The sequence below is a fragment of the Syngnathus typhle genome, linkage group LG6, assembly GCF_033458585.1.
Source record: "Syngnathus typhle isolate RoL2023-S1 ecotype Sweden linkage group LG6, RoL_Styp_1.0, whole genome shotgun sequence".
In the NCBI taxonomy this organism is placed as follows: Eukaryota; Metazoa; Chordata; class Actinopteri; order Syngnathiformes; family Syngnathidae; genus Syngnathus; species Syngnathus typhle.
In genome coordinates this window covers 14,273,025-14,282,834 of record NC_083743.1, presented here as the reverse complement: position 1 = coordinate 14,282,834, position 9,810 = coordinate 14,273,025, and the positions used below count along the sequence as shown (strand labels likewise).

Genomic DNA, 9,810 nt, shown 5'->3' with positions numbered 1-9,810 from the left:
GTATCAAGTGGAGGTTTTCATTACTTTTTTTCAGTGAGAATAAGGTTGGTTTGATTCTTAATGTTTAAGAATACATCACCAGGCATTCCCCGCCTCACGTTATTAAGGCTGGCTGTTCCCGGTAAAAAAAAACAGCGCGAAGATCATTCACTTCCGGCCTTCTATCCAATCAATGTTCTTTATATTGAGACGCCATGCCCATGCGAATAACGATTGGTTGATTAAATCTTGATCTGCGTGATTTGAAACGGTTGACCTCACACCAGTACCTGTCGTCAGAATTAGTCTCTGCTGAGTCGAACTTGCGGTAAATCGGCTGTAACAACAGCATCTCTTCGCCACGTACGGTACTGTTGAACGGAGATTTTTACGTTTTTCATTGCTAACACTTCTATCGTGGATTTATGCCTGTACGATTTCTTTCGAGACACCCAGTGTAAATATTGCATTTTCCTCCCAGCAGGGTTGAAAGGGTAATTCGAAATGGCACTCATGAATCTGGGCGTTAAGGCGCTACTTGACTGGGTAAGTTAACGCCACCGTGGCTTGTAGTATTTTAAGTTTTGACCTAACTTCGTCCATGCTGTGTTTGCAGATAAGTAATCTCACGTTGCCCCACCGAGCGATAAAAAACATCGAAGAGTTACAGAATGGGGAGTTGCTGTTTGATGTTGTATATCAAATGTGAGGATTCAAGACAGCCTGGATTGTTTACTCTTGTTTTCCCTACTTCTTACTTTTATCCTGCTTTCTTTTTTCCACCACAGGAAAAAGGAACAACCTCCTTCAATAACATCACCGAGAGAACGTTTTAAAGCCATTGCAGAATTTGTGGAGAGTGAGTTTCTGACGCAAATGTCTGGGCTTGTTAACCCCCCCCCCCCCCCCCTCGGATATGTATTGTTCTACTCAGTACATACTTTGATCAGAATAGGGAGGCAGACCAAAAGTAATAGCCAGGTCGGTAAAGTGTGTCACATTATTTTGGGTGTTGCCCAACCCTTAATAAGCCACTTGCACATCCAATCTGCGCATGCGTAAGAATCAAGCGTTCAAATATGGCTGGCTATTAAACAATAATCAGTTTTGTATAATACTTTATATGCAAGCACTTGGCTTTGAGTCTGAAATGAAAACTCGAAAGGTGCACGAGAGAATGTTTTAAAGCCATTGCAGAATTTGTGGAGTGAGTTTCTGACTACGTCTGGGCCTCGCGTTGCGTATTTTTCTATTCAGTACATTCCAATGGTGCACTTTGTGCGGTGTTTAACTGCTTTAATAGAATGTTTAGTCTTGAGCATTAGTGTACAAAAAGCACCATTGCAAAGCATTGTAAAGCTACGTTCAGTTTCATTCTTCACAATTTCTTTTTCAGTTGCACCTTCTTATAGAACACTATGTTTTAATGCCTAATCTCTTATGTGAAAAACATTATTTCAACTTAATGTTTTGTGGTTGGACAGAGGTTTGCAGATTCAGCGCGACCGAAAGTTGTTCATTATCCTGGGACAACATAAATAATGGCATCAACTTGACTTTGGAAATAGCAAAGGTACACAAAGCTGTTTTGCATCCTATGTACATAAGTTATATTGTGGCACAGCAATATTGTCTTTGTCATTTGTCACCTGTGTTATGACTCGCTAGTTGGCAGTCAGAGATTAAAAATGTGCTTCTGCCACAATAATATTGCCGTCTTTCATTGTTCTTAGTAGGTGTTCGAATAAACTGTCTCCTGAACATAGTGGTCTAGAACAATGACATCCTTCTATTGTTTTATACACAAAGTAATGGGAAATGTCCGGCCTGCTCTTTTTAGGTGCTGTTGTTGCTGGTTTACCATGACATGATGAGCGGTGAACGGTGCACACTTAAAACCTTGGACTGTGAGGTGGAGGTAAGCGGGCACAATTGTTTTTGCTGAAACTATGAAAATACGATGCTGTTTTAATGTTTCCTTTCCATTCTGTGCCATTGTAACAATATTTCCATTCCTGCTTGTCAGGGGGAGATTGCAAATCTGACTGTTTTTTACGTGATGGAGAATGAGGGCAGAGTTTATCTGAGTAGTAGTCTTGATGCCTTCTTGGCAAGGCAATGTGAGTCTTGTATCTATTCCTGCATTTGACTCGTGGGTGTGCTTTCAGGCTTTTGAATGCTTATTGGAATGTTTGACTTAATCCTTCAGATTTGCCTGTGACTCCTGAAGTATTCGCTAGAACGACAAGCACCTCTACTTCCAGTTTATCGACAACCTCTACACTCTCCGATGAAGACTCCCCGGTGTTCCATCGCACAAAGAAAATCGCCTTTGTCGATGTGCACACTGTGGCATCATCTTCCTCCAGGTATCATTGACTAATGTTAATTATATATTGCTGGCATTGGTCCTACTTTTGGTCAATGTTTCCAACGTTTTAAGATGCTTGGAGCTTGGCCATTTGTTGTTTACAAAACATCTCATGAGTTTGACTCAAATACTTAACTGTACAAAAGAAAAAGACCTTGACACCAATGTGAGTTAATTAGATTGAAAGCATTAAGTATTTATTCATTTTGCTTGAATATTTATTTCCACAGCAAATCTCCTCTTCAAGATATAATGAACACTCCCAAATTCCAGTTGAGGAAGATTCAGCGGGAGATGATCAGAGAGCGAGATTATAGGGATGGACTGGAGAAGGACCTCGTTGGAAAAATTAGCCTTCTTGCACAAAGAGGTACTCAATTTACGTTTTTGTGTTGTATTTATGATGATTGACAAATGATGTAGAAAATAAAAAGTGCACACAGATTATATTGTATGCCTTGCCTTTAATGTTGTTTTTGTTTCATTACATTTTCTTTAGAATCTCACATCAACCAGCTGCAGTATCGTCTGGACAAGATGAAAGGGGAACAAACGGCTAATGAGCTCAGCACCAGGGAACAAATCCATGACCTTGAGATGAAGAATGACTCGTAAAACCAACTCTCCTCTCTGTATTCCCCCTCCCCAATAAATGGGCTGTCATTCACCATTCCCACATTTCTTTCTTTCAGGTTACAACTGCGACTCGACGAGCTTCTGAAAGAAAACAAAGAGGGTAAAAGTTCCTGTTTGCTGATGGAGCGAAAAGTGACTGAAGTTGAAGAGGAAAACGGCGCCCTCTCTTCACAGGTATCATCACTTGCTCAAAGCTTGTGAGAGGCACTCTGTTCTCGACGACATTTTTGAGGTCATTTTGTAAAATGTCCATTTATAAAAATACCCTTGGCTATTGGTCACATTGGAATGCATTTCGTCAGATGCGGACATTGCATGCGCAGCTGTCCATGTGTCGAGCGGAGGTTGTCAGGCTGACGGGAAGCCAAGCATCTCTGCAAGAAGAGTGGAGAGCCAAAGAGGACTACTTCAACGCTGAACTCAGTCAAGCCGCTTCACAAAAGGTAGGGGTGTTTTGTTTCAAATTACAGGGATGAGAATCTTCCGCGTCCTTCGCCCTCCCAGTGCGGCATGCGGCCCCCAGACCTCGGCAACTTTTCAGTTGTTTTTCCCATTTGCTGTTCTCATCCCTGATATTATGATTAGCACATGCCAAGATATTCTTTTTGGGAGAATCCATCACAGTTCGCATAGCCAATTGCAATCACAATATTTAGTGAATAATTTGCAATTGCGGGTAGATTGGTTTCCAAAAAAACTTTCAGCCCCAATCACAATTGCATCAATCACAGGTCAAACCTGTTTCAGCCGATAGTCTACCTTTAGACGCTTGGCCCTGAAGTCTTTATCTGATTTGATTGATTGATTGATTGAAACTTTATTGATCCCCGGCCGGGGGTGGGGAAATTCAGGCCCCAGCAGCATCCATACCACAGAGCGGGTATATAAAAGACACACAACTCAATAGGCTGCCACACAACGGCACCACAAAGAAAGCCAATATCTAAGTGCGAAAGATAAAAGCCATCAAAGCAAAGCAACAAGAAAAGGAAAAAAGTAACAGCGGCCAACTAGCCCCCCTCGATACCGTAGAACATCCCAAAACACACAAAATCGCCTCCACGGGGTCCATAAACGGGTGTAAGGGCAGTCAAGTTGAAGGGCGCCCAATGAACCGTGGTCGTGAATCGGTAAAACAGGCAAACGTTTGAGCAGCGTCCTAGGCACACAGTTGGCGTGCAGATGGTCACCATGGGGCAGGTCCTTATCTAATCTGTGGTACAATTTTTATCTTAATTTGTTTTTCATTACAGGAGCTCCTGACTGAACAAATTCAGATACTCCAGGGAAAGATTTCATGCTTGGAAGAAGAAATTAGAGCAGCCACAAAGCAAGATGTCGGCGAAAACATGGGGCCAGTTATTGAGGTGAAGTATTACAAAATTAATGTTTTGTGCATTATGTTTCTTTTGTAAAATTATTTGCTCGAATCTTTTTAAAATGTCAGAGGGATGAGCTGAATTGTGAAATTGTCCGCTTAAAGCAGGGGTGGGCAATTAATTTTTACAAGGGGCCACAAAAAAAAACGGAGTTGTGTCAGAGGGCCACACCAATGACAACTTAAACCTGCTCAATTTTCTTTGATTGTAAAATGCATTAATTTTTTTTTTTTAAATAGCTTGTGCTGGTAATTACAAAATACTATTATTCTGTTTATATTAAGCTATGTGAAATTGTGGTGTATAGGTAAAAACAAATCATTCATCAGTAAAGTTTATCTTCATTTACTTTTCCTCAAACTGTGAATTACAACACATTTATAGAAACACACTAATACAACAAAAACTGTTTTAATGTTTTCCATCTGATTTGACCAATTCAGTGAGAACAATGCAGTCTGTTGGTCTTGCAGTTTTGCTAACAATGCAGCAGCCTCTGTTGCGTTTTTTTCCCCCTTTAATTTCTGTCTCCAGTTACACTTATGCAGTCTGCCCTGTAACCGGAAGTGTCCGCGTTAAAAAACGTTCCCGTTCCCTCAACAGATCCCAGTTGACTAACAATGGATCATATTGTTACACAGAAAGCTCTGGAGAAAGAAGTGGCGATGCTGATATTGGAGAAGGAGAGACTCGTTCAGACCATCCAGGCCACAGAAAGAGAGAACTTGGCCTCACTTAAAATGGAGCAAGCGCTCAAGGAAGAGCTTAAATCGTTGAAGCTGGAAAAAGCTGTGGTCCTAAAAGAATTGGAAAAAAAACAGGAGACCAAGAAGGATTTGCAGGAGCAACTTGTGGCGAAAACAGAGGCTGTGGAACGCTACAAAGCTCAGGTAGGTGTGAACTCGGGTCGACGTGCATTCATTGGTACTTTTCTGTTCGGCGAATATAATGCAAACATCAAATGTCGTAGATGGAAAAGGCTGTGAGTCATTACAATGACAAGAAACAGCTTCTCCAGGAGAGCCAAGAGGAAGTGGCCAAGCTGAAGCACACCCTGGGAGTAAAAGAGCGAGAAGTGAACGCCAGTGGTACGGAGCTCAAATTGCTCCAGCTGCAATTGGAAAGGGCTCAAAGCAAGGAAAAGGACATGCTGAGAAAGCTGGCCCGTTTGGAGGCACAGGTTGGTTTTGATATTAAAGAGAGAAAATGGCAGTTTGAATCTCGATTGCAATATTGCGAAGGAAATAAAAAGAAAAACCTCACTTTTAGATTATTCTCCCCAAATGGTAGTGCAAATGCAGATTGTCCTCATTAAGGTTATGTGGGCTGCTGCAGGGACTGTCTCATTTCTCATTTTGACATTGACCTACTTCAGGATTGATGTCAGTGCCATGGCGCCATTTGATAACTTCTAAAACCGGTTTGGCTTCATGACACTATTATAATGGCCGTGTCGCTGTTACAAAGCTGTGTGTGACCAGAGTGCATTTAGTTGTGTCAGTGACCTTTCTGATCTCTGAAATGAGTGCCTTTGCTGTAAACAAAACAAAATGAAGCATGTTTCAAGTTCTCCTTTTCTCACTTGTGCTTGTGCTAAGGCGGCCTTTTCTGACCTCAACCTGCATGCACACAATCAAATCCACGACCGTCAAGGAGAAACATCGGCGATGTGTTACCTGGAACTTTCAGACGTGAACTCAAAGGTTCTTAAAGTGGAGCCAAAGAGAATGATGAGCTCAGACAGTCTCGACCAAAGCTCCCTCGAAGACTCGCTGAACAGCCCAAGGTAAAAAATGTTGCTATGTATAAAGTGAACTAAAATTCATCAAAGGGAAAAATTTGACTAAATCATCTGTGCCAGCAATTATGTGAAGCTAAATTTAATTGGTGTGATTTGTCCTTCAATTTGACAGGAAGCTTTCGGCGCCGGCTGAATGGAGCACGCCACTTGTCCGTAGTTCTGAAAGACTGGCGGCCAAACGGCGTGGTCTGAAGGCCGAGTCACTGGAAACGCTTGATTTTACACCAAGACACATCCCCAGGTACTAAATGGCAGCCAATACAGAATTTCAGCTTAACCTCGATGTGCTACTTGCTTGCTGACAATGTAAACAAACACAGACCGCTCAGTATCGATATTCCCTTCTAGAGCAACTGCAGAAATCAAAACAAGAAAGGATCTCCCCTACTTAAATCCATCGTCGTCTGTCAAAAGACGGAGGACGACACGGGTTATAAACATAACCATGACAAAGGTAAGTGAAACCTGTTGACCTGATTCTGAACTTTGTTTCTATTTGACCACTGAACTTTGTTTATATTTCTTCACCCACATGTGACTCCTATCAAGGGTGTGAAAACTTTCTTCTTGCAACATTGTATGGTAAACTCTTCTGCAGAAAACTCCATGTGGCGTTGAACATGATGAGACGTTCTACAGCCTGGCTTCAGCTCACTCCCAGCCCAACCTCTCCGGTGTCCGTGCCGCACGCCCTGCTGCGTTCATGGAGCGCCCCGACACGCCGCCGAAAATGACCGGAGTTGTCAGCGACCAGCTCAGCGGTCTTCCTGGTTACCGGCGGAGCACGATCCATTCGCAGAGCAAGTTTGAACCGGGCAGCGCCACGGCAGAAATTTACCAAGAAAGATAATTGAAGTCCTTCCAATGTGTTCAGCCACAAGTACGTTTTGCGTCGGGTCAGAGAACGAGCCAGAAGATGCGCCTGATGATTGGATGAGGATTGCTGAGCTCCAGGCCAGGAACAAAGCTTGCCTTCCTCATCTCAAGAGCAGCTATCCTGTCGAGTTTGAGGTTGGGAGATTCTCAGCTCTTGTAACATTCAGAGTTTGTGAATACGTTTTGGTCATGTTATTTGAGAGAGAAATGTTTTACCAGAAATTTGAATTGCCAGTTCATTGTTTTGACCTCCTTTATTACTTTTATCAGTTCAACATCTTTTCTGATCACTGTGAGGATTTTCTTTCATTAAGACAATTTGGACTCTGGAAACCAGTTTACATAAAAATAATAACTTTTAAACAAACCGAGTTGCAATGCCAGTTAATGTTACCGAATGGAACCCTTCTGTCCTTATAGACTGGCTTCAAGACCGCACTAACGTTCACAGACGAAGATGTCCGCACTGGTGACCCAACGGAGACCATCCGTCGAGCATCCGTCATGCCGGGCCACCTGCAAGAATCCGTCGCTTCACATCGCCGCTCCCTTGCGGCGCCACACTCGAGTAGCACATCCAGCGTCCGCTCTCACCGTCTAGCCATGATGGCGGGCTACCCACCACCATATAAATCGGTCAGCTCATCTCAGCCGAAAAGCCCGAGATGCTCAAAGAGGTCTGCGTCCACGTTGTCTGTTACTCGGACTTCACCTGAGGTTGGTCTGTTTGTCATATTGGCAAATTAAAGATTGTTTGGATTTAAGATGCTTTTATTTTTTCCTTTTCAACCATAATCTATTATTTTATTTGCCAGGAAAAATGCCTGTTTATTTTTTAAGACGCTTTATTTTTTCCCCTTTTCCTTTTTAACTATAATACATTATTTTACTTTCTAAAACATTTACCGTTTTTTTCCATGTATAATGCGCCCCCATGTATAATACGCACCCTAAAAATGGAATGTTGATGCTGGAAAAAAAGCCTGTACCCATGTATAATACGCACCCAAATTTTGACTCCTACTTAAGTCCGTAAAAGTAAAATTATTTCAGAAAAAAGATCATCTTTGGGAACAACCGGATGTTATTCTGCCGGTCAGTATCACTGCGCATGCGCTAGCAAACTCGATAGCGAAGAAATGTTTCGAATTTTTGTAGGGTACATTGTGACTGCAAACGAGCAGGTGATCGAGCAAGTGTCTGATACGAGAGCATTGTGTTCGTATGGAGCGTGTTTGAAGTGAACAGCAGAGAAGATAGCGCATCTGTAATGCCGGCCTCCGTATCATATCCAGATTTAGAAAAAAAGAAAAATTAAAAAAAAAAAAAAAAATTTTTTTTTTGCACCCATGTATAATGCGCACCCCAGATTTCAGGACAATAAATTTGTTAAATTTTGCGCATTATACATGAAAAAAACGGTATTTGCCAGAAAAAAATGAAAGCAACCTGCTTCCCCCGTCCCCACACTCCTAAGAACATGAACAGCGGATCCACCAACTCAAACCTTCACCCCGCCCTTAGCCCGGTGAGTTTGAAAAAACTCCTTAGGTCATAAGAAATTAATCCTTGGTGAAACAATTATTTCGGTGAATTTCACCAGCAGAAATTACTCGTACAAATTTACTCACTTTCTTTGTGAAACAAATTTCAAAATGTGACACAGGTTTCAGACAGGAAACGGTCAGTTAATCAGACTTCACCTTTTATCTTCTCAGGTTGACCGCAGGCAGTCCATGATGTTCACCATCGACAACACCCCTAAGAACAGCAGCAGCTACCTCAAAAGGGGCCTGAATAAACTCCGTAGCTCCACCTGCAAGTCACCAGACAAAACCTCCAAGAAATCTCCCGCGAAGACCACGCACAAAGATAATAAACAGGCCCCCACTTCTCGTGCTGTGGCGGGTCAAGCGGGCCGAGAGCGAAGCTTCAAGTCACCCCAAGTGGTCTACAAAGAGAACAAGAAGACGTCTCGAACTTTTGGCAAGTCTCCACGGTTAACGGAAACCGCTCGTAAGGTAAGAACATGGTCTTTGAGGTAGAGATCGATAAAGGAATTCCTACCTACTCAGTGATTTTATCTGGCTCATCATTTGTATTCAAATCCTGGAAGTGTTTTTGGTGTTCATGGTGAATCCTAATCCATTTTTTCAGGAATGAGTCCCGTCAATTACAAAAATCTTCCTGGAAGAATGACGAGGTCTATGATCAATGAAAAGGATTGGCTGCTGCTTTTAGTTTCCTGTACTTGTTTGTGGCATCTGGTGGTTGGCTCACAATAACAAACTGCTGATCAAGTTACTGGGTGTAAGTGGGTGTAATATAACATGATGGTGCTATTTAAATGTTGTGCACTTGTTTTTTTATGAATTCTAATATTTTTCATTATTATTCTAGGTTGTTGAATTGATGAAAAACTTGTTCAGTTGAATTTTCATTCTATGCACTTTTAATTTTTGACCACTACCTTCTTGTAATGGTTCGTTTAGTATTGTCTTATTAGTTGTCCAAAAAATTTGTCTATGTAAAGATTTTAAACATTACTAGGTTGTTGAATTGATGAAAAACTTGTTCAGTTGAATTTTCATTCTATGCACATTTAATTTTTGACCACTACCTTCTTGTAATGGTTCTTTTAGTATTGTCTTATTAGTTATACAATAAAATTGTCTATGTAAAGGTTTTAAACATTACAAATACATCCGTTGATTACATTTTCAGTGAGTCCAATCTTTTAGTCAGTCAAGGCACATTAAATTTGACAA

General features: G+C 41.7%; 2 protein-coding genes across 3 annotated transcripts; both read left to right on the top strand.

Annotated features, from left to right (window-relative positions):
- Positions 1 to 219: 219 nt before the first annotated feature.
- LOC133155359 (nuclear mitotic apparatus protein 1-like) lies at positions 220 to 4,983 on the top strand. The gene is made up of 14 exons (XM_061280589.1): positions 220 to 347; positions 464 to 525; positions 596 to 684; positions 768 to 838; positions 1,464 to 1,552; positions 1,820 to 1,897; positions 2,006 to 2,099; positions 2,189 to 2,348; positions 2,581 to 2,720; positions 2,850 to 2,961; positions 3,043 to 3,160; positions 3,289 to 3,429; positions 4,240 to 4,353; positions 4,969 to 4,983. The coding sequence occupies exons 2-14, from the start codon at positions 484 to 486 to the stop codon at positions 4,981 to 4,983; spliced, it is 1,263 nt and encodes a 420-aa protein (XP_061136573.1). The 5' UTR covers positions 220 to 347; positions 464 to 483.
- On the top strand, positions 4,834 to 9,804 carry LOC133155070 (nuclear mitotic apparatus protein 1-like). 2 transcript variants are annotated; one of them, XM_061280071.1, is made up of 10 exons: positions 4,835 to 5,255; positions 5,336 to 5,545; positions 5,964 to 6,151; positions 6,279 to 6,407; positions 6,515 to 6,620; positions 6,765 to 6,966; positions 7,041 to 7,177; positions 7,463 to 7,759; positions 8,761 to 9,063; positions 9,200 to 9,803. In XM_061280071.1, exons 1-10 carry the CDS (start codon positions 4,986 to 4,988, stop codon positions 9,203 to 9,205), a joined length of 1,848 nt encoding a protein of 615 aa, XP_061136055.1. In that variant the 5' UTR covers positions 4,835 to 4,985; the 3' UTR covers positions 9,206 to 9,803. The 2 variants fall into 2 exon arrangements, with proteins under 2 accessions (XP_061136054.1, XP_061136055.1); XM_061280070.1 differs by having other exon boundaries at positions 4,834 to 5,255; positions 8,761 to 9,804.
- The last annotated feature ends 6 nt before the right edge of the window (positions 9,805 to 9,810 follow it).